The sequence below is a fragment of the Vespa velutina genome, chromosome 1 (genome assembly GCF_912470025.1).
Source record: "Vespa velutina chromosome 1, iVesVel2.1, whole genome shotgun sequence".
Lineage (NCBI taxonomy): Eukaryota > Metazoa > Arthropoda > Insecta > Hymenoptera > Vespidae > Vespa > Vespa velutina.
This window is the reverse complement of record NC_062188.1, coordinates 112,432-136,727: the sequence shown is the minus strand read 5'-3', so window position 1 is coordinate 136,727 and position 24,296 is coordinate 112,432. Positions and strand designations below refer to the sequence as shown.

The window sequence follows — 24,296 nt, the reverse complement described above, 5'->3', positions numbered from 1 at the left end:
GAGTAACTCTGGTGTAACTCGTACGAAAGAATTGGAAATTTGCTTGAGGAAATTCCTCTTTAACGTTATCTTTTGTTTTCCCAAGCTTCATCGATTTTCTTTCTTCCGTCAATTAAACCAACGGACGCAACGTTTCGTTTTATCGCGTATAATTCGATTATAATTCGACTGTATGATACGTATGAGATGTCTCTTATGACGAGATAACGTCAGAAGAAGGAGGAGAATAAATATGAAAATAGGCGTATGCGCCAATGAAATTTATCGTCAAAAAAAAATTCGCAGTCACAACGCGAACCTGGTACGCTGCTCGTTGAGGAGAGCAACGAAGTTGAAAGAAGAGTTCTAAACTTAAAAAGCAGAGACATCCGTCGTTTTATTTTTTATGTAACCGTAACATCGTTAGAATTTCATTTTTTTTTTCGCGATCACAAAATTTTAATATACGCAATGTGACGAAGAAACAAAGATAAAATAAACTCGAGCAAAGCGTAAAGCAAAGCGTAAAGCAAAGCGTAAAGCAAAGCGTGAAAGCAAAGCGTAAAGCAAAAACGGAGACAAGTTGAACGGAGAGGGAGAGAGAGAGAGAGAGAGAGAGAGAGAGAGAGAGAGAACGTTGACATCCGCAAAGAAGCAAAAGGAAAAAGTAGGAAAAAATAGTTTATCGCAACCCAGACGCTGCGATACGCACCGGATCGCAATACCCGTGAAATATAATACACTATCCCTTTTTCTTCCCTCTGTCCTATGGCAAAGAAGTATAAAGGGTGGCCGAAGTAAAGGCGTTAGCGACAGTAAAACGTGACACTTGAGGATTTTATCCCGCTTACTGACTCATATCTATGTGTCTACGTATATTACAGAAAACAGACCATTTCGGTAGCTTTTACGACGTTGAAATGAAACAAATTATTATTTCGCACGAATAAAAGATTTCTTCTATATCCTAATATCGGAGGACGACATAGAGGAGAGACGAAAAATCTATCGAAATAGGTTGAACGGCTTAATCAATTTTTTCTGCTAGACGATAAGATATTCACATAGGGATTTCTTCAACGTAATCGAGGTCATAGGTAGGATACAATGAAGATTCTCGAAAGGGATGCTCTAACATTTGACTGACATATCCTCGACAAGTCGTCCACCGAGGATATGCCTTTTCCGGCCGGCCTCGACCTGACCTATATATCCTATTATTATAACGACACCTACGTTTTCCATCTAACGTCGGCCATCGGGTTAGATAAGATGGTCCCTTTGACAGAACGAACGATCAAACGATCTGGAGAAGGAACGTCGTTAAATATAAATAAAAAAAAAAAAAACAATCGTACGAATCGAAGTTCACACGAATGAATTAAGAGAACTTACAAAGACGTTTTGATCCTTGTGGATGAGTCGGTACGTTGAGGATATAGGTAAAAAAGAATGAAGAAAAATGCGTAACTGCGCACTGGGATCGTAATAAGACGCGTCCACGATACCGAGAGGATATTTTATGGAACGCGCATACTTCCGTGGCGTTCCTAGTCGGCGGAACCCTTCATAAAAATTGCGCGGCAACAGGTTGCCCGTACGCACCTGCATGTAAAATAAGAGAGCGAGAGAAAGGGAAATACCGCAAAACGAGGATATGGAAATGTATAATATGCCCGTCCACATTTAGCGATCTCCGAAAATGATGCTCCGAACGGTCGAACGGTATAGATAAAACTAACTTCCTTCAAATTTTTCTTATATCATCGTTTAGATTAGATGACAACAAATTTATCTACGATAAGATGTACAAAACTGTGATCCGATTATTCGACGAAACCTTATTCTAAGAAGTTTCGCGTCGAAAAATATATATGCTACGGAACGTCGATGCGAAACATCGGAAAAAAGGGGAATGAAAAATGGGAGAAAAGGAGGAAGGACGAGTGAGGACGGAAACTCGAGGCGCATTTCCTGCTACGAGCATAGAGGAGCAGCGTCGCACCTAGAACGCTACGTAAATCTTTGCTAAGTTAAAAGAAAAATATAGAGGAAGAAGGAGAGGAAACGGAGCTTTTTCTTTTTATCAATCGTGCGATTCCTTCCCTCGGTTAGCCCCCAATTCAATCTAGACCGACCTCGTCGAACGTAAGCGCGCTCATGGACGCGAATCTCAATAATGCTTGCGCGTATACGTGCCGTATACGGCAAATGTCATACAAAAAGTATGTTCGTTACGAAAGTAAAGAAGAGACCGAGGCTCGACTCGAGGTCTAACTTACTTGGTGACTGCCGCAAGCATTATGACCAAAGTCAAGGACGATCACGAAATCGTACTTGTTTCGAAAATGGATTTTGCGAAAATCCATTCGGGATCAGGGAGAGAATGGGCAACTCCGATCGCGGTACTTGTGTTACATCGAGAGAGAAACAAAGTCTAGCGCACGCACGAAACGTGCAACGTAATCTTGATTGAATGGATAGCTAACACGAAACTGGTATATACTCGAACGTACAAATCCCTGCGAGCTGGACAATGCCGATTAACGCAATCTTCTCTGCATCGAGTTTTGCTTTATTTGTTTGCCGTTTATCTGCTTTCGTCTACGATAAAAGGGCATTGGCATGCGACGCATGCGAATGCCCTTTGACAATGCCGGCCGAATCAACCGTAAATTGTTGAATTGTGTTCACACTGCGTTCACGAGCGTCGTGCAAAGCCCTGCGCAAAGTGGTGCTTCCTTCAATGTAAACATTACTACGAACGAGCAAGACCGAGGTGGAAAATCCAGAAGCTTAGTAACCGAAACGCTCGTCAAAGGCATCGCTGCTTTTCGTCGTTCTATGCCAAATCTCTCGTTGTTATGCCGACGATCAATTCCGTCTTGAACAACCGTTCTGTTCCTTTCTAAACGATCGACCTAAAGAGACCGACCTGCTCGCTAGCAAAAGACCAAAGCGATTACTAGCGAGAGTATTCGACAGAAATCTTTAATTATCGTAACGTTGTAAAATCGCCCTCGAACGGCGATTATCGGCTTTGAAGTCTGTCGAGGAGGAAGTGATCGACCGATATAAAAAGGGATAGGATAAAAACAAATTCATCGAGCTACTTCAAAGACGTGCTTCTTCCCTTCAAGAATCCTCTTCGAGTAACTCCTAGGCTCATTGTTGTTTTTCCTTTGGACTTACGCTTTCCTCTCGACTCGTTGATCGCGCTCGACCCATCTCTTCTTCCTGAATCCTCGTCTGTGAGGTAGAATATCGAGCTCGTTTATCGAGATCGTTTATCGAGATGCGACTATAAGTATTGGAGATGAAACAAGCGAAAGTCCTTGATTTCGCGACATGAGGAGATGCAATGGTGAACGAAACGATCGGGGGAGGACGTTCTTGTCGTATCTTCGGGGCACTGCGAATATTCGATGCGAAGATTTACGTATTTGTGGTTGCAATTTCAGGTCCACCTATCGAATCATAATTTGGCGATGCTCTTAAGCGTTCCACTAAAGCGCTGAAAAACATTTCGAAAGGGTCACTTTTACATGGACGCTAGTACTTTCGCGGCGGCTCCATCTTCTATCGAAAGCCGTTCCTCTTTTTCCTCCTAGTCCTCGTCATAAATTTCCTAATTATAACTTACGTTATAAATTTCCTATGGCATCGCATAAATCAGTCGCGCGTACGTGTCTAAACGAGCCGAATTTCTGCCGAAGGAAGGGCAACGAAACGTAAAGAGGAAACGTATAATAAAAGTATAATAAAAACAGGAAGAAGGGCCGAAAAGACGTGAGGTTTGATATAATGATCTTCCTAAACGTCTCTGTGTTCCTCCGGGAGAGGATATAATATTAAAAAAGGGCCCTTCCGATCGTACAAATATGCACGACGCGTTCCACGGGACATCAGAAGTCATCTACTTTCGTGCGATGGTAGTAGTTGGATAAAAAGAAAGCTCGAAATGATCGATGACCGAGAGATATTGGCTAGCGACACGTGGAGTATATTCCTGCCAACGGTGACGGCCCGGTGGACGGCCCTTTTGGGAGTTGTCTTGTCGCACCGTAAATGCTTATCAATCCGTATGTTACGAATCAAGAACCAAGAGAGTGGCTCAAAGTTTGTCTTCTTCGTAAACCGATTTCAGACACGTCCGACTCTTTCCTTCGGGTACTTCGATCATCTCGACTTGCTTTAAAAGGATCCTCCTGGCTTTGTGAAGGAGAGAGAAAGAAAATATTTTTTCTTTCGCACGCAAATACGTATTTCTCGTTTTTCTCTTTTTCGTTCTTCGCGCTTAAGCTCCATATGGAAAAAAAAAAAAAAAAAAAAAAAAAAAAAAAAATGGCAGACAATGCCGTAAACGAGTGATCGTCTACCTCAAGATCACCCTGGCTCAAGGATACTCTTTTCAACAAATATTCTTTTCTTCGATCAGTTTCGTATTGTTGTCGAAATCAATATACCTTTCGAGCGACGAACACCGTTAGCACGGCAAACCATTAGCGATATTATCCTCCGCGATATTGATTTTAATTTTCTTTGCCAGAACGAATCAAAGCAAAGTAGGTATCTACGATCAATACGCGTTTACGCATAAATTCTCGAATATGAAACGAATATCATATTTTAAGATCGAACCTAAATCGAACGGAGATGCCTTTTCGCTTTTCCTTGTCCTATAATGATCACGAGTACTTCCTTAGGGTAAAATTATCGTCCAACTCAGTCCGATAACGATGGAGATTAATCATTGGGTTCCGAACAAAAATGTACTCGCCAATCGACTTATGATCGTTCTCCGGTTAGTCGGAAAGTTAATCGGAAAAACTCGAGGTATTCGAGGGACGAAAGCAAAAGTCAAAGCACTAATGTCGAGAAAAATAAGCCAGAGTGGTTATTTCTTTGCCGGCTTCCCTCGAACGACCGATAACCCGGCGGTCGTCCCCTCGATGCGACGATCTTTCCGTTTGTAGGATGTAAAGTACAGCGAGTGGCGGTTTGCCAGCGATTCCGCCGTCGATTAATTCGAGTAGCGTCGAGCAATTAATTCGCGTTTCAGGCTGCGAATGCCGCTAGCCGCTGATAAAACGTGCAGATAAAATTAATGAGAGAGGAACAGGAGAAGAGGCAGTCTGCTCGGCCCGCGTCATGTTTCGCGAAGGGAGAAGCCAGGGCAAAACGCAAAAAGAAGGGAGGGAGGAGGCTGACGGCTCATTGAGCGGAGAGGATGAAAGGACGCGCGCCGCGTCGGTGAGTATCGTCGACGACAACGAGGGAAGGGATTGAAGGACGATGGTGATACCAAAGCGACATCGGGAGGAAGCACCTAGAATTGTATCAGAAATAATATTCCACGGTCCTTTGGTGAGACAAAACGGCCTGTGAAGGATGACCGAGGGGAAGAAGAGGCTGTTGAAACGTCGAGTTACTGCTCGCCAACCAACAACCCTCGTTCGCTTTTCCTTTGCTCCTCGAGATTCTCTCTCTCTATCGCGCGCGCGCGCGCGCTCCCTCTCCTTTCCTCGCATTAATGCACCGAGCCATCAATATTTCTGTTATCGGCAAACTGATAATTGACTCGTTATCCGGAGCAAAACGTATGTTAAACATCCGCTTCTGCCGCGGCATCGCATTTCCGCGACGACCTCATAATTAGATTTAAAAAAAAGAGAGAAAAAAAAAAGGAAAGCTTTCTTCGATATCAAACAATGCCAATCGAATGTCCTTTAATCAATTAAAAGAGAACAAAAGAGAAGAAACAAGTAGAAAGATTTTTCCATCTTCGATCGCATCGCAGTGATTCGATATCGGTGTATTCTCGAGTCCGATGATGGAAGAGCGAATAAGCGCGCGAAAGAGTACGATAGAAAGAGAGTGAGAGAATCTAACAGGGGCAAAACCGTTTGAAACGCACGTGCTCGATTCGAGCTAGCAGTCCATGCGTCGTCGAACATCGAGCTCTCGCGACAACAATATTTTTCCACGTGTGGAAAAAGCGATTTTCAACGAAGGCACCAACGTGGAAGGTTGAAACGCGCTGGCTCCATTGGAGGTACACGGGGGAGAGGAAGAAATTTTAGCGAGCAGAATCTCACCGTGTACTTTTCAGCGTCCCACCGCTAGACCATACACGTTCGCGTACGCAAGTGTGTGTGTGTGTGTGTGTGTGTGTGTGTGTGTGTGTGTAGCTCGACGGTGCAGACCGAGCCTATCCCACTAACGTGGGTTGGTAGGTGGATCCTAGCGGATCAATAGCCTCTGTCTGGCCTCACCCTCTGCCACCAGCCTCAGTGCCCTCATTCGCCGACAACTCAACTTCAAACTCACCCTCTCTCGGCCGAGCATTCACTCTCGCAAGCTCCCTTCTCTCTCTCTCTCTCTCTCTCTCTCTCTCTCTCTCTCCCTCTCTGTTTTTCTCTATCTCTATGTATCCATATCCGTCCATCCATCGACCCATCCATCCATCCAATCAACCATCCATCCATCCATCCATCCATCCATCGATCGATCCATCCATCGACCCATCTGTCCACCCCTCCCTCCTTCTCGATTTACCTCAAAAGCACGCGGTATTCCTCGATGCGCGTAAGCCAACGCTGGCGCTGGGATCGCGACGCTGAGGTCGGCGCTAGGGTCGCCGTTGAGGTCGACGAGTGCGAACGCGCGCACTCGCTACTTGATAAAAGTAGGGGCACGGAGAACGGGCTGACCCATTTTTTATCGTTTCACCTGTTCCATCTTCCCTCCCTTTTTACGCCAGAGCCCTACTTTGTTAATGCCGCCCCCCGCCTCCCCCACTACTTTGCCTCGCTAGATGGCAAACGACTTCGTCGCTGATCGGGAAAGAGAGAGAGAGAGAGAGAGTAATGGCCGTCGACACTTTTTCACGCGTTCATATATTTTCATGCGCATTTTGACTCTTTTTTCTCCTCCTCGTAAAACACTCGCGCCTATTACACTTTCTTTCTCAATTTATATTCACATTTTATTTCGTCGAATTTTATTGTACTCGAATATTGTACTACATGGAATTTTGATATACTTGAAATGACATAATAAATACTATCGGAACGTTTACTTAAAATACGGTTAAACTTTCCATCTTAATCGCATACCAGAGCGATTTTAGAAGCTAAACAGAGAGAGAGAGAGAGAGAGAGAGAGAGAGATACCCCGTGTAGACTAGAAACTACATCGTTCAACTTTTGCGATGAACGTTGCGCTATTCCGCACCACGAACTGAAAATATCAATGCTATAAACTTTTTGATACAGCTCGTGCGAGCGCAAAAAGTTTCTAAATCGAGGGAGAGTGGAGTGCCTAAACAAAACCATGACATCGATTTATTCTATTAGCCATTCCTCCACCTATTCGTGCTCCTCTTCGAATAATCATAACTATTTACCTATACATGTAATCGTGATACGATTGCAATATCTCGAAATGAAATTCACGAAATCTCGCTTTCGCTTTCATAAGGAAAATGGGAGAAATGGGTGCGCGTAGACTTGTAAAAAAAAGAAAGAAGAAAAAGATTGGACGCGCGACGAAAAAGCTTTGCTCCAAAAGTAGTAGACCTCCTTTTGTGCGGTCAATGCGAAGTGATCAATCAGATCGTAAAAGTTAATAATTAGGCGCAATAATGTACACGCGCGAAGCATCGAACAAAGTAAAGGAAGGAAGTCAACGCTGATTCTCTCGCGAAGGAGACTACATCGTTCCTGTGTAGTGTCCCCGTTTTCGCATTTTTCCACAGCGTGCGTTTCCACCTCGCTGCTTTTGCGACCTCGACTCCTTCCTATCCCCTGCCTAACTCACTCTCTCTCTCTCTCTCTCTCTCTCTCTCTCTCTCTCTCTCTCGGATAGCTTCTACGCGAATTGGAGAAGTAATAATAAAAGAATATAAACAAGTAAAAAAGTGTACAATGTTGTAGTCGATACGGCATCAACGTTGGATAAAGGGTCGGTGGCAAGATCCTGAAAACACCGTTTGCATATTGTGAAGCAGAAACTTAATCAACTGGCCCATCACCGGCAGATATCTTGAATCCGACATTCGAAACGGAGAGGAAATAATCCTCGTTAGGATATTCCTCGTTAGGATCTTCTTTCGATGACCGATACAATCGATCGATCGATCGATCGATCGATCGATCGTAAGGAGAAACGCAAACTCGTGGAAGAACCACAGGAAGAGGACGAACTTAATTCGTGAATGCGTTCGTTGTGCACGCATACTCGCGATAAAACGCGAGTGCAGCTAACGCATAACGTTCGAGGATAGAAGGATGATAAGAGTGGAAGTTGCACGAACGGAAAGGGTGGAAATCGGTTGTAACGCCCTACGATACGAGGGGAAAAGTTTTGCTCGGAGAGAAACGATCGTCAGGATTCCAATCAACATTTTACTGCCTGTAAAACTGCTCCATTTCGTAACATTGCTTCCTCGGTAGCCGACACCCTTAAACTTCTTTTTCCAAGTTCCGCTCTATTACCGTACCAGCTCGGATTATATATCCAGCACGATACCGAGCTCACGTTTTACAAATAGAATCCGCGTTCATCGATTTCTTCGAGGACACTTGGAATACTCCTCGAGGGGACTTTGCGTTTTCAATTTTTGGAAGAAACTTATCGTTTTAAAAACGATGATTAATCATTTCGCTAAAGCAAAAGCCCTCTCGATTCTCCTTCCGTATCATCCTATTTCTTTAGTTAGAATGATTTTCCTCTTTGAAACTAATAAATTATATTAATATAATATAAGGGATTATTATTCTAATAGTAAGTCTAGTAGGAGACTTTCGAATCGAAGAAAAATATTAATCCGAAGGGCGTAGATTTATCGCTCGATTACTCTTTCTCTTCCGTTTACTACGATATTAACGAATTAATCAACGCCGAGCGCGCAACTACCAAAGTCATTTTACAAATGACGAATTTACTTTCCATCGTTCGTTCGATATGAAACCTTGAAGATAAGAAAAATGTTACTTTTCTCGGTTATATGATAGTAGAAGGTATAAGAAAAATGAGTGAAAAATGTAAATTGAAATTTGGTTAGTTCGAGTCCTCGAGAATTTATCCCGGAATTGAAAGGAGGAGGAGTTCTCTCCTTCTATGCTATTACGAACGGGGAATAGGTTTTAAATCAAAGTATCCAAAAAGAAAGGATAGTTAAGTCTCTAGCGAGCGTAGTTTCGGGAAAGCTTCCCGAAGAACGTCGTCTCCTAGGAAAGTCTAAGGACCCTATAGGGCATCGGCTGTTCCACTTGAAAGCAGTTTCTTTAAAACGATCCTCCCTTTTTGTTCCTACTTCGTCTCCCACGGTGTGTGCCTTTTCCTCCCTCAGTCCCTTCCTTATCGAACGAAGGAAATCCAATCGGCGACGGTTAGTCCCTATCCCTCTCACGTTTTATGCGTGTCCCGTCCTAGACGAGTCGCGAGTATAAGAGTAAAAAAGAGGTCCCTTGTATAGGACGAAAAGAAGATAGAGAAGTAGGCAGCAGCTTTACGAGAATCGTAAGCGTAACTCTCTTCGTTACTATTTCGAGCATAATATCAAGCTCGAACACTTCGGCGACAGTTATCTTTTTGCCTTTTCTTGCTTTACGAAAGTTCTGCTCCGTTCGAACATCTCGCACGCGTATGATACGTTAATAAGATTTCTTTGGAAAAGGAGTCCTCGATGGCGAAAAATGTCCGGTGAAAAATAATGGTTGGTACGTCGTGAAATACGAGCGTTGGAAAATGGAAGAGAAACTGAAACATTCTCAAGGGTAAAGAGCACATTCGAGACGTCCCTTTGTTTGCAACTTTTTTTATCGCTGACAGCTTGGCAAGATAACTTTTCGCGTTTCCTCTTTCTCGTCCATCTCGCTAGCTCTTTTCCATTTCGCTATACGACGAATCCTCGCTATATACAAACGTTTCTATGTAAATCGGAGGGCGTATAACGAAAGGCCGCGAATGAAATATTTCTTTTCGCAAAGGAATTTTTTTACAGCATCCCTCTGTCAATCTATCGCACGGTGGATAAAGGATATGTCAAAGGATACGTTGCTTTTGAACTTTCAATTTGTATCATGTTGAACATGACAATCCGATAGGTCTCCCAATGAACTTTTCAATAGGGCAATTAACACTCGGCCCATTGCCGATCCAAGAAAATATCCCCCGTTTTCTATCTTTTCGATTATAGGAAACTATTTATTAGAAATTCTGTCTCTCCTTCCTTATATTCCTATTTTGTCACATAGAAAGCTGACTAGTAGGCTATTTCAGTGTGTTCACCTTTTAGAGGCTCTGTGTCCTTAGGCGCTACTAACCTCCGTCTCTTTGACACGACCACGCGACGCCACCACGCGATGCTGCCACGGCAAAGTTGACCGCACATTCGATACCTTTGAGAGAGGGAGAGAAATAAATTTATCGGATAAGCGATAAATTTCGAATAAATTTCGGCCGGTTTAAATGCGAAGGACTCGACCCGATAAAATTACAGCCGCGCTTCATATTCGTGTAATCTCATATCCGAGGGCAAGCAACCCTTGGCGTGACGAGCCGAACCGGACCTTGCTAAGCTGCACGTATACATAGATGCATACGTACCACTTCGTTACTTACGTACTCTTACGTACGCCTACCATGTAGGCCGGCTTACAACACAAAATCGCTCAAATCTCAGGGAGCATTGTACGAGAATCTCGATAGAAATTCGACCGGTAACTATGTATCCGACACGTAATGTGTGTGTGCGAACCAAAAAAAAGAACGAAAAGTCTGCTCTGGAAGAAGTCTGAAGGAAGAAGAAAAAGAAAAAGAAAAAGAAAAAGAAGAAAAAAATTGAACAGAGAAGAAGGCAAATTATGCGGCGTCGCAATAGCGAAAAGAAAAGAAAATATAATATCTCGAAAAGAGTCGAAGATATTTAACGAAATAACGATAATGTCGCGTCGCATTATTTTCATGTGGCGACGTATAACCTGGAAGAAGCGGACGCGGAAAAGGCACGCGATGGCCCAGACAGGATGGCGACTATGCTAGCCCCTCTCCTTACGCTCTGCCGCCAACTCGATCGGTATAGTAGTTACCCTATTTAGACCTATTCCATTCTATACAAGTACACACACATATTACATATACACGTCGTAACGTTTAGTAGGCGCCCTGTTCTTTCTTAGGATTCCTAATGACCGGAAGAGAACGTGATCGCCTTTTCGAAACTTACTACATTCGAACGAGATAAAGACGATTAGATAGAAATATACGGTAATAGAAATCGGCTGGTTTAACCCTTACGGCACCATCATACGCGACGTATATATCGCACTTTTAACAAATGTTCGCGATGAGTATAGATATACGTAATACGTTATACGTTATACGTTGTTATATTACGTTTCCTAGAATAATATTCTCGTATAATAGGTATATTATTTTCTTATGTTCCCTTTAAACTTTAACATAGGCGAGAGAGCAGACGCAGGGTTAAAGATATCGATCCGACGGTCTTTAATCTCTATGTATCTCGGCGAACGATAAATCGCGCATACATCGCTCGATTACATTGGACAATCTCGAATCGTACGCATTGCTCACTCAGTTTAGAAGCAAATATACGAGATTATAGAGACGAACACGAGGGATACTGGGGATTGTTGCGATTGAAAATTTATCTTTGTTATGAAGAACAGCGCGCTCGGCCAAGCCGCGAACCGATTTCATAAGGTTTATATGAAAATCATCGGAGAGAGAAAGCTTCATGATAATCATAAAGCATAAAGACGTCGCTCAACGAACGTCTTGCTCGTCCGAAAAAAGAACTTGTAACTTTGTGGAAGGGAGAGAGCGAATCATCAACATTTCCGTTTATCAGAGGAAGACAAATCTTTCAGGGAAAATGATAACATGCCAGTTTTATCTCGTGAATGAGCAACGGCACCAATTGGAGAAAAAAAGAAAAGAGAAGCATTGAAGGATCTGTCCGGGCGTTGGAAAATTGCGTGACCGAACCATTCGTCTCGGGCTTATACTTTTCCTCGAGTGACCTCACGCGCGCGATCCTTATCATTTATCCGTGCACGCGCTTTAACAAATATATCCCAGGATGGGAACATCGAATCCGTCATTCTTCGTCGACGAGGAAGCTCCCTGAGTCGTTGAGAAAAATGTAAGTGAAAAAAAGTGATCAACGAGGGGAGAAAAAAAATAGAGGCCTCGCGAAAAGAAGCAATAACAAGGTGGGTGATTCGTCGGTGTTACTACCGTACTCGTAGCAAGGTTGTCGCGCGCTTTCTAAAAATGATATTTCTCCTGTCAAATTCGTCAAATCTCTCGGATGATATTGACGGGCCCTATTATTGTTAGGTATTTAGATTTTGATAGAACGATTGAAACAAGCTTCAACGTAAACTTCGACGAGATTTTCTATTTCTTCGAAGGTAACTTCCTCGAAGCTAACTGGGAAGAATCTTTCAGCTCGCAAAGGCAAAATCTCAGTAGGTCATCCGTCATCGTGGTCGAGCCGCATGAAATGTTGATACAGAGAGCGACGGTGCGCGACCACAAAGGACTAATGATCCTTGGTCGAGCAAGGGCAAGAAGTTCCAATTATTTCTGATGGATTTCCGTTCTTAACGACGGGACGTATACGCTTCCATTCGCTCGCGAGGCACACGTTTCAGGAAGAACTTTTTTCTCTATTACGCGCTGCGCGAACACGAAATGACTAATCTCTGACTGACGATGGCCAGATGCTTTTTCGTCTGGCCCTCGAGATCATCCCTTTCCACGTGTTCAGATTAGCGCCCCGTAACAAAGAACTTTCTTAGATGATTCTCTTCTCTCGACGAGAATCACAACTGCGAAAAAAAGAAAAGCTATGAAAGAGATAAAAGTACCGAAAGATTCGGACTTTATAATAATACCATGGATTAGAAATTCTCGCTTTTACCTCAACATCTTTTCTTCGCGTTACGTAATGCGCACTTGCAACTTTGAAAATCAAGGAAAGCTGATGAAATAACATCGAAGCGAGTCGAAGAAAAAGAGGAAAGAAGGGGAAAGAGAAGGAAATGATATTATGATGCGATAAAAAGTAAACGCGATAATCCCTTCGATGGAAAGGACCTTAAGACCTTCTCGATCCCGTCAATTTTATCTATCGTTAGCGGCGGATCTGCCGTTAGAGAAATGACCGGACAATAATGTTCGATCGATCATGGAAAAAAGATTTTATGTCCAATTATAAAGAGGATGAGTGTGTAGAGAATGACGCCGTCGCAAATACGATACGACGCGTCCTCGGTACGAGCAGCGGTTATATGAATCCAACGGGATTTTAGTGGATCCTAAAAATCCCAATTTAGACTTTACGAAGGAGCTGACGATTGGATTTGCGGATTACCGAGCGTGACGTTAACCAATGCCGTATGCTTATAAAAGCGAGAACCACGAGAAACGAAGAAAATTCCACGATTTCGAGAAAACTCCTTCAACAATTTCGAATCTCCCATTAGCCAGTTTTAGCATTAACCAGAGCCTAGAAAGAAATCCTATTAAATGTATTCGAAATTATGATGAACTTTCGTTAATAACAATTTACATGTTGAAAGGAAATGTTAGAACGAAAGAATAAAAGAAGAAGGAATGAAATGATAAAGGAGAGGGCTCGAGATGTAACGATTTTTTTCCTATTTCAGACTAGGCGAAACATTTTTTTTCTCCACTTTTCTTTGCGTAATACTCGAGGAGGCGCAATAACGAAGGCCATGCGCTTACGAGGAATAGCGCGGAATGCAAGTAGAAGAGACCATTTTCAGGGACTCGTATTGCGCCAGGATAGATGAGGAAGACAGGGGGAAGGGGCGATGAGGGGGGGGGGCGGGGGCGCGAGGGAGGAAGGAAGGAAGGAAGGAAAGAAAGAAGAGAGGAGAGGTTGGAAGAGAGAGAGAGAGACGCCCGTGATGTTCCAACCCCTTCCTCTGCCTTCCCCCTTAACTCACCCCTTGCCACCCGCCCACCCCAACCCCCTCTCTTTCTCTCTCTCACTCTCTCTCTCTCTAGACGTAGGCGATAGCGTAGTACTCGAGGAGCAGAACCGCGTGTATCGACCGCTGACGTCATCCATCCCCACTAAGCTACGTCACGTATACGCTTCGTCGTCGGAGTGGAGATTGACGCAGTGCCGTGTGATCTCGTTGGCGCATTAAATCCATCAGCTTAAACGCCTTAACTTTGCCTTAAACTTGAACCGATAGACTTGCACGACGATCGATCGATACCAACAGCTTAATTCTTCGTACTTTTTTAACGCATTTCTCCGCATGATAAACTAATATTTGCGATAGATAATATCCGCGCTCCGACGGTACGAATATACAGGGTTCCTTTAATATTTTCTAACGACGTCACGGCATTTTAATACGCATAAGGGATGATAATCGATTCTTCTTCACTAAGTCTAAATTCTATTTTGTAAGTCTATATGATAGAGTCGAAAGCAGGGAACGCATAAGAAGAACCATATATTCTTTATTATTTTCTTCGGAATAAAAGAGATAAATAAATCATAAACTATTATGTGCGCGTATCTAATCTACCTACGTCTTATTGTACTCGCGTTAATGCAGCCAAATACGACTTTAACAAATATATAAGAGCGTAAAACACACACAAGAGGGAAAACAAAACGATCGTTCTTTCGACGTCATCTAGAATCTTGCTAAAAATAGAAAATCATCTGAAATATTCAAAGTCGATATACCGTAACGCGAGGGAAAGGCACGTGCTTAGATTACGTCAAGAGAACGGTATGATACGGTCCTGAGGCCAAGGGAGGCTGAGTACAAAAGTATTGATCCGCTTTGCCACCACTCTTGGCGCAGCAGTTACTCCCACCGCTTCGCGTCTCCGCCGCCGCCGCCGCCGCCGCCGCCACCCCCATGCTCATCGTCGTCCTCGTCATCGTCGTATCTTCTCGTAGCTTCCCTCTGCGTTTTCCATCCTTGCTCGGCCTTTCCCGCCCTTTCTAGAACGTCGAGAGAGAGAGAGAGAGAGAGAGAGAGAGAGAATTGACGAGCGGGAAACTTCGCCCTCGATTTTTCTCATAGAATGGTAACGCGCTATCGTGAAGCCTCTCTCTCTCTCTCTCTCTCTCATGTAGAAGCAAGCGCAAGGAGAAACAAGACCCTTTGTTATTCTTCCCTTCGTTTGTTTTGCTCATTACCCACCTTTCTAGCACTACTAGAGCCCATCGATATTCCATTACACGACACGACCTCGTGAAAGAAACCAATTAAGACACGATGCGGGCAAATATCTTGCCAATTTTGTGTCGCTAAAGGAAAAAAAAAGGTAAGAGAAAAAAGATTTATTATAAAAATATTACGTCGATCAAGCTGGATCAAAAAAGATCAAAGTCGCAACGCGAACTTTAAACTTTTCTTTTAGTTTCTTCGATAAAACGCATAAGAGGAAGAATCTCGTGTATATCGTAGAAAGAAAGAAAACGTCGGATGACGTTGCTCGTTAGGCGAACTGTAAAACGTTATAATTATTCGACATCGTTTCAGGCTGTAATAGTAGAGTTCGTTTCGCACGTACCTACTTCTGAGCTATCGGACACGTGGCTCGTGGTGAGACACGTGTCACGATGCCATGATGTCGCAGTTCCACCCGATTTCCCTCCGCTCTCCTCTTCTATCTGTCCTTTTTTTCTTGTTTCCTAATTATAGGGATTTAAGCGGCTCCGAGGCACGCCATCATGCGGCTCAGGTATAAGTGGTACGTAAAGTTCTCCCGCGTGTTAACGAGAAAGAAAGAAGAGCGCGTCCTAAGATTTATCTAAGTGGGTAAGTGTACTCGGATATGTTAAGGATCGTATCACGATCGAGGCATCGCGATTGAAACGTAGGGCCCTGACACGGACTTGACGCAAGGTTGTGACGCATCGGCAGCGGCAATTGGTACGACAGAATCGACGCGAAACGAGGAGAAACGAGTGCGGACGGAGGCGGCGTGTGGGTGTCTCTGTAGATATATACAAGCATCGCTTCGATGGGGTCGTTAAAATTAACGAGCGTATTCTCGGCTTCTCAAAAGTGTCGCGAGCTTACATTTGTCACGCACACCGATCGCCACGACATTTGCATTGCCGAGAATATGCGTTTTTTCCGTAATACGATACCCACGCGACGTTCAACTTAGGAACGAAGCAAGTGGCAAAAGTAGTAAGGGGAGCCGAACCGAAAAAAAAGGAATAGGAATGTTGATACGGCCGTTAACCCTTTCAACCATGGCCCAACGAGTACCATGAGTCTCAAAGAGCTAACAATAAGGAAGGATCGCGCATTATTCTTATCTATTATTCTTCTCGAGCGAGTAATCGGTTCGTACGATCGCCCTACCGTCGAATTTCCAATCGATATTCGACCATTGCCGGAGGAATAATCGAAGGACGGTCGATGTCGATGGGAATATCTAACGATACGGTAACGATAATGTGCGCTTTCCTCCAGCGATCGTATTCTCTCTCTCTCTCTCTCTCTCCCTCTCTCTCTCTCGGGAACGATTCGTGCGACCTTTCGCGCAACCAACTGATTTTTATCGCGGCGTACGTTACACCGCTAATTTCTTACGATACTCGTCGATAGCAGGCGGGAAGGAGAGAGAAGGTAGGAAAGAGCACGAAGGGGTCTCGCTTTCGTAAAGCTAACGATCCGTAAGTCTGAAACGAGCTCGAGCAAGCAGCCGGGCTTTTTCGGTCGAGGGTTGCCGCGCGCGAACTATTCCATAAGAGCAGACGCTTGGAAAAAATATGTATATCCTTGCCCTATACGATGCCCTAGAGCATACGCTAAGAAGGCGAGATGTTGCAGAAATCCTTGTGGTCCTTATTGTTCGCCAAGAGTTTCGAGGAGGACTCCGCTAGTGTGAACCAATCGCGTATCCATCGAATTTCTTGAATTTCCCCTACTTCTCCCAGCCCTCCCTCTCTCTCTCTCTCTCTCTCTCTCTCTCTCTGTCTCTCTCGTTCCTCGTTTTTAAGCAAGTCCTCTCCCATGGCTCTCTTTACAGCGAACATTTGCCGCATAAATAGCAGAGATGCGGGTACATCGTCTCTCCTCGTAAGCTGCCTCGTAGACTGCCTAGTTTCCTTCCCAACTCCCTCGAAACTCGTATACTCCCCTGCGAAAGTATCTAGATAAAGGCTACTATGTACGGTGGCACGTCGTGTGACTTTTGCTAAACAACCAAAGATACATTCAACGAGCGAATAAATCTTTTATCGCGCGAAGGTTTGTTGCACATTCAACGATCGGACGATCTCGTAATTTCGTAACAGAAAAGAAAAGGAACGTACGAGGAGCATCAGTAGAAAAGCATCGTCCAATTAAGAGGTTCTCTTTCACTCGCGCGGATTTAACGTGACATCAAAGAAATCCATGCATCATATCCAGGCCCGTCGCGACGACAGCTGCATTTTCCCGGCGATTTCTTAAAAACATCGTCGCGTCGCGAGGTTGCCTCTGGGGGCGAAAAAGAAAAATGTCAGAGAGTGCGAGCGAGTGAGCGAGCGAGCCTTTGAGAGACACCGAGAGACGATGACAGCTGCGCGTCGTTGTCGATCAACAACGTTCTTTCTGCTTCTCGACGAAAGTGGCTTCGTTCGGTGACCGGTAACTCGATCCAATCCATTCCAAATCTACCAAAATTTATTTCCTACAACGACGAGACAGAATTACTTCTCAAAGTCCACCCTCTCTGGTCTTATTTCCGATACGTGTTGCAACTCGGTGTAAGGCGTGCACGAACGAACGAACGAACGAACGAACGAACGAACGAACGAACGAACGAACGAACGAACGAACGAACGCGAGCAGATTTATCAAATAGGCGCGAGACACGCTTAAACACATGTACATTGTAAAAACAAGGGAGCGGAGCACTTTTAATCGATACGTATAACGAAGCTTTTAACGAGTACAAATTCCCTCCTCCCTCCGCTCTTTTTCATTTCCTTCTACCAATCTTATTTTCTACTTCGAATGCATCGCTCGACGATATCCGTGAGTGTCATAAGTGTTAATGCTCATCGTTAAAAGCATATGGGAGTCGGCATTCAAAACGAGGAAGAGCCGAGTTTAAATCGATGCGAAAAGCGCATCGTAGGCTCGCGCTTGTTTTGCGCCACACTATTGCGCTTTCTCCGTCATCTTTTCTTCCTCATCTAATCTCCTACGTGAAAGTACCGATGTTTTTTAGATGGACGACGAGCCAAATCGTCAAAGTTAATGCATCCACACACGGACGACGGGATTCCGAGCAATTTTCGGGTTCTAATAATAAGTGCTTAACGAAGAGCGTACGAGAAGAAATAATCGGTGCAAACTATCAAAGGAACTTTAACCAGGGAATAAAATTAATCGACGATTCGCGAAATTATTCGCTATAAGCGGTAAAGTGCAATACGAGTTTCCAGGTCGACGCACGTATTCGTCGACATTTTCCCGTCGCAATAATCAAGCCAGAGAGAAGAATTCATCCGATGGATCGCATCCGCGACAAACCCCGCGCCCGTTCTTTCCTTTTCTTCCGTCTCCTGTCTCCTATTTACGGTCTATTTTCATGAAATAATAACACGGCTTATGCGTAACTGTCAGAGTTAAAAGCGATAAATAAACAAGGCGAGCTCGCGGCTGGCATTTCCTTCGAGGCTTTCCATTCGCAACAGGATGATGTCGCGTTCTCACGGACACGCGAGAATGAAAATTTCGTTTCATAATCGGCCCGAACGAATCAACGAAGAACGAATAACGTCGAACGACCGTGCATAATTCTGCTCCGATTTGACATCGTCCAAAGCGGACGAAAACTTCCGTTATCGAAGGTAAACTAATTTTCACAATATTTACAACGTAGATATAATACGTTATTATAATAGAGCGGCCTATTTGTTTATCTTGTGCTCGTTCGAACGAACGAGAGTACGACGTCCTTGCGACGCGGTTCGATGCGGTCCGACGCGTGATGCCTATCTACCGTATAAAAACAGGCCCGAGCCAGGATTTTTCCGCAAAACTCTGCGTGTTAAAGCCGCAATGGCGAGGTTACCGGTGGTCCTCCTTTTCCTGATATCTCCGCCTTTTCTCGACAACGGAGATGCTCTGATACAAGACGGCTTATCCAAGTTGTTGTTCGGCTCCCTGGCTACGATAAAAAAGTAGGTCGGTCTTCGTTCGCTCACTTTTTTTCATTACAATCAATATCAATTTACAGCGTAAGGATCCCCGAGTTACTTAATCAATTGTGCAACGAATCGCAAGGCGTCAACGTTACGCTGCGCGATGCCTGTTACGGTTGCTTTTATAGGGCGAGCAATCAACCAACGGGATATCCCTTGCTATTGAGAATGTCCGCGTGCGCGGACATGTACCTGAATAATACCGATTACGGTCACTGCCAAGCCTATCTGAGAGTAAGCGAATAATATTGAAAGCGATGACAAATCGAGCACAACTCGACGTTATTATCTTATAGTTTTCGATAAAATCGTTCCTTCATGCAGAATGCGACGAATAATTTGAACAACCGTGTCGGTCCTGTTACGATCTACTGTACCTTCCTCGAGTGCATTCGGCAAGTGAACAAGGACACGCTGGTAACGTACAATCTCCTACTTTCTTTTTCCTCACTTCTCGCTTCTTTTTCCCTTCGTTCGAACGTGACTATTTTCGTTTAATTTTAATTCTGTGTGCGCGCACCTGTACATATGTCGCAGAGTTTCTGAATAAAATAATATGTAAATAAGAGAGAGAGAGAGAGAGAGAGAGAGAGAGAGAGAGATCAGAAATACGATAAAGAAATCGAAAACATAAATAGAACGTATCTTCTTAATAGAACGCTCCACGACTTTCTTTTTCTTCCTCGAGCAACTCGAAAACGATAACGCTATTAAAAGGACGAACGATGTAAATATTGTATAGGACGCTTTACGCGCAACCATAAGGGAAGAAGGAACAACGACGGGCCGAAAAGCACGAAGGAGGAATTCCGGCTTTATAATAAAAATATATCCTCGCACTTTGAGAGCCGTTTGCGCGTTCAGAGAACAACTAAACACCGATTCCATTACCGTACGACCCGGAGCAGAGCCCATCGATCCCAGAACGAATCCTGCAAGTCCTCGAAAATCCCAATTAGAAACTTTTGTCTCCGACGCTTTAATTACATGCACCAAGAGCCGACTGTAATAAGTCCCCTTGTATATAGGCGCATACGTACGTACTCACGTACTTACGCGTACACCGTGTAAGTAGATGCTGGGGTGTAGATAGGTATACGATAATCCCATCCCATGGAATGCAATTGTATAAACAACAAAAAAGCTGTATGTATGTATGTATGTATGTATATAAAAGTCCTTTTATACGACGAACGACACACTTTTCTTTTTGGCCTCTATCTCTTTTATAATATAGGCATTTGGAGGAAGTCGTCTCTCTCTCATTATTCGTAAGGCGTCGCTCATCAAGCCTGACGCTACCACAACACCCGTTGGATATAACGATCCATTGTACATAATATCTTCCCACTGTGTGCGGCTAAGAGGAGAAAGAAAAAAAAGAAATATAATACACATAGTTATATATATATGTGTGTGTGTGTGTGTGTGTGTGTGTGTGTGTGTGTGTGTGTGTATAGAGGAGCCTAAATATTGCGCCTAAATATGAGATATACGAGAGCGTCGAGGCGCGCGATCCTCTACTATTCCGAGCAACTTTTTCCACAGTTACGTGAGTGCGTAGGCGAGGCCCTGCGAATCTTTCCAAGCTTCAATTTGACGGACGTCAAACTGAGCCAACTCCTCGTCAACGCTACTGCCTGCGTTTTGGCGAAAACGCGTTGCGCTTATACGAATCCGATAACCGGGGAGATTCAAGAGGACGATCTAGCCAATAAATTTCACCTACCGTCTGTCAACGCCATTTTCGTCAACACGGACTACGACATCAACATCGTGCAGTTTCCTATCCGTTACGGTACCTCGGACGTATGCGCGAAATTCCGAAACGTCGAGCCGGCTACGTGGCCCTCCGCCGCTTGTTGACGGTTGCTTGACTTATCGATCGCTTACTTATCCTTATTCCACCTTACCTTTTATTCATTTTAATACCACTTATATCTGGTCGATCATTTATCTATTATGTCGGATATTATTTAACGAATCATTATGCTCTTTCCGTTCGACTATCGACATCTAGGCAGGACGTTCTCGTTAGATCTAACGTTAGCAATCCTTCGAGCCGGATCTCGAAGATTTAAAAAAGAAATGTAAAAGAGCCAATGTAAATAAAGGAACTAATATATTTTAATATGTCATCGTCTAATCGTTTCCTAATATCATATATAATTTCGCACAGGACGTTTAAGAAATTTCTCATGAGAGACTCGACGTGATACTTGGCATAAGGAACAAAGACTCTTCTACGTAATATACGCATTACTACGTATACGGACACGTCGTTCCATTTAGCGAAAAGGCGATTATTTCTATCCATTAACTTGGCTAATCGGATCACGAGCGACGGTACTGGCAAAGTCGGCACCGATGGCTTGGACTCGAACGACTGCGCTTAACGAAGTCTCTAAGTGTTTCTTTAAGTATTTACCAGTTAATTATCCTTAATCCCGATATCTCGAAAGAGCGCATCGCGCGATTATCATATTCTTTCGGAATTTCGCTGGTGCATAAACGTAAGAGCGGAATTTCAAAAGAAAGGAGGAGAAGAAGCGTAACATCTTGGACCAATGCGAATGATCGCGATCAGTTAGAGATGCCGCGCCTTCCATTTGGATCGCGCGTCTTCTTCGACATAATTTGATATATGCAAATGGATACTTAGTAGTAGGACCTCGTCGAGTAGGCGCACTTATCCTACACGGGGCGCGCGCGCTCGTCTCTCCTCTATTATATCCATCCGTTCTAGCTATTCGTTGGTACTTACGTGAACCATATAAGAAAGCAGAGAGAGAGAGAGAGAGAGAGAGAATGTATGTTCCACAGTAGAGAGAGCGCGCGCACGCTTCGGTTCTCTCCAAGCCAATTTAACTTAACATGCAGATCTAGTGTACGTGGAATCGACGTGAACGGAGCGTGCGTGGACATAAGGAAGAAGAGAGAGAGAGAGGAAGTCTGAATCATTCGGTGTCATTTTCAGGCGTTCCTTGCAATTACACCTCGTATACGTCATACATACGGGTTTCGCATTATTTAAGATAGTCCTTCGGAATAAGAATAAGACGCGTTCGTGTCCAAAATTACATTTCCATCTCGTATTGCGCGTACTTTGCTAAAGACATCTCTGCTAGGATCACTCTACGACAAGTTGACGGGAGAAAAAATGCGATACGTCATTGGCGCTGATCGTTCGAACCTGACAATGAGTCATCGACCGCATTTTTTCATATATGGAACACTTATATGAAACAAATATAAAATTATTCCGTCGAAATGATGTCAGCCTGAACGCGCGCGCGCGCGCGCGCGCGTCGATGCTATTCCGGATGCGATGACAACTTCACCTACACGGAATCCGCGCCTACGCTCGCGGATGACGCACTAAACGCTATCTCGCGCTAACGTCAAATATCTTTCAAATGTCGTCTCATACATAAATTTTGATTACGCGATCGTTTCTACGCCCGTTTTGTTGACGTAAACCTATTCGTATACGAGCAAACTACGAAGCTTTTAAAATAGTTTCAAATATCGAACGCATTATCTCCGTATTATAATACATACAGGTATAATATCATACACGTGGCGCCATCTGGTAAAAAACACTTCGACCACCTTATATATCATGTATTCCGACTTAGTCGAGTCGACATTTTAAATCTCTGTCTAGTCTCGATACCATAAATGAAACTAAAATAATATCTCTCGATAAGTTTGATCGCTTATCTTTTTTTATTAATCCAATGGATTGCATGCCTATCTAAAGTCAAAAGATTTAGATCGTACGAAGATATATATTCGATCGTTAGGACGTAATTCGACAAAGTTCGTTGGAAGATTAGGCGAGATATTGAAAGGTAATCCAGAGCCATAAGAGAAGCGCCCGCGAATAATCCTTCCTATTCGCTCGCTTGGAAGAACGGAGATTGCAACGCTCGATTGCATCATCGCGGCGCAATGACGTCACGGGCCGAACGAGGCGCAACGGTCCGAACAGGTGACAGTCGCTGTCAAGCAATGACGTCAATCGGCTGACGGCCAATGAACCTGCGGCTCGCGTATGCGCGTTCAAACTTTTGATATCGTATCGTATGCATCGCGAATCTCTCTCTCTCTCTCTCTCTCTCGTGCGCGCGCGCGCGCGCGCTTCACGAAGGACAATAATCGAGAACGGCCAGATGCAGATCAATTTGCCAATTCGCTCATCGTCGAACAATTTCTTACACTTTTATCTTTCTTCCTTCCTTCGCGAAATCCATTAGGATTCTACGCTTTAATCGTCTATAGTCAAACGTTAGCGCAGTTCGATCGTTCGACGTAAGAATATAGAGGAGTCTGAAAAAAATCTGAATATAACCTAACGAGAGACCGATCCTCCTCGAGAGCACCGTCTTATAAAAATCTTAATAAAGATTGTCATTACTCACGAGTGGCGACGGACCGTCGGTCATTCTTTAAAGGATGCTTTCGCCGGGCTCGGGAGCTTCTCGCTTGATTTAACACTCGATAAAGAGGACACACACTCGCGTTACCCTCCTCGAAATAGCAAACGCTGCCTCGGCCATCATGGTTTCGGACGGCGACGTCGATCGCTCGAATTTTTCCCACCGCAGAGACTCCTGGTGCCATCCTGCGATCGATCTTCGAACGATCAAACGTACACGCGGAATAGTTTGAAAACGAAGCGCGCTACCGTACTTTCCTTTCATCCCACGGTTAAGATTAAAATCATTCTCTGTCGTCGTTAATAACGCGATCGACCTTATCGTCGATAGAGAATTTATGAAAACGTTGCGATTTATGATAAACTAAAACGATCGCGATATACTTTGCCTAAATTATTTCACATATTAAAGAAATATCGGATAATTAATTTAATTTATAATCGACAAGCGTTAATTACAATTCCTTCAGCGATAATGTCTTGTGCGCGAATCAATTTCAAACTAATTAATGAAATTTTCAATGAAAATTCGATATATTTATCGTATTAGCTTTCCTTTAAAGTTCTCTTACACAAGCTGACCTTTTTCTATAGAAATATTCCATTTGACCGTATTTATCTTTTACG

General features: G+C 43.8%; 3 protein-coding genes across 4 annotated transcripts in view; 2 read left to right on the top strand and 1 right to left on the bottom strand.

Moving 5' to 3' along the window:
• The window catches only part of LOC124954101, a 28,691-nt gene extending 7,355 nt beyond the window's left edge, over positions 1-21,336 (top strand). The window contains exon 2 of the mRNA XM_047506494.1: positions 20,777-21,336. Coding sequence (XP_047362450.1) covers positions 20,777-21,094 — 318 coding nt within the window. The 3' untranslated portion in view covers positions 21,095-21,336. The remainder of the gene's footprint in view (positions 1-20,776) is intronic.
• Positions 1-23,764, bottom strand: part of LOC124954020 (3-phosphoinositide-dependent protein kinase 1) — a 149,812-nt gene extending 126,048 nt beyond the window's left edge. Inside the window, exon 1 of one of the 2 annotated variants that reach the window (XM_047506260.1) lies at positions 23,653-23,764. In XM_047506260.1, the coding sequence (XP_047362216.1) occupies positions 23,653-23,676 (24 nt within the window). In that variant the 5' untranslated portion in view covers positions 23,677-23,764. The remainder of the gene's footprint in view (positions 1-23,652) is intronic. The other variant, XM_047506270.1, reaches the window with a different exon arrangement.
• On the top strand, positions 17,392-20,656 carry LOC124954076. Its single transcript, XM_047506420.1, has 4 exons — positions 17,392-19,207; positions 19,264-19,462; positions 19,553-19,645; positions 19,971-20,656. The coding sequence occupies exons 1-4, from the start codon at positions 19,086-19,088 to the stop codon at positions 20,235-20,237; spliced, it is 681 nt and encodes a 226-aa protein (XP_047362376.1). The 5' UTR covers positions 17,392-19,085; the 3' UTR covers positions 20,238-20,656.
• Positions 23,765-24,296: the final 532 nt, after the last annotated feature.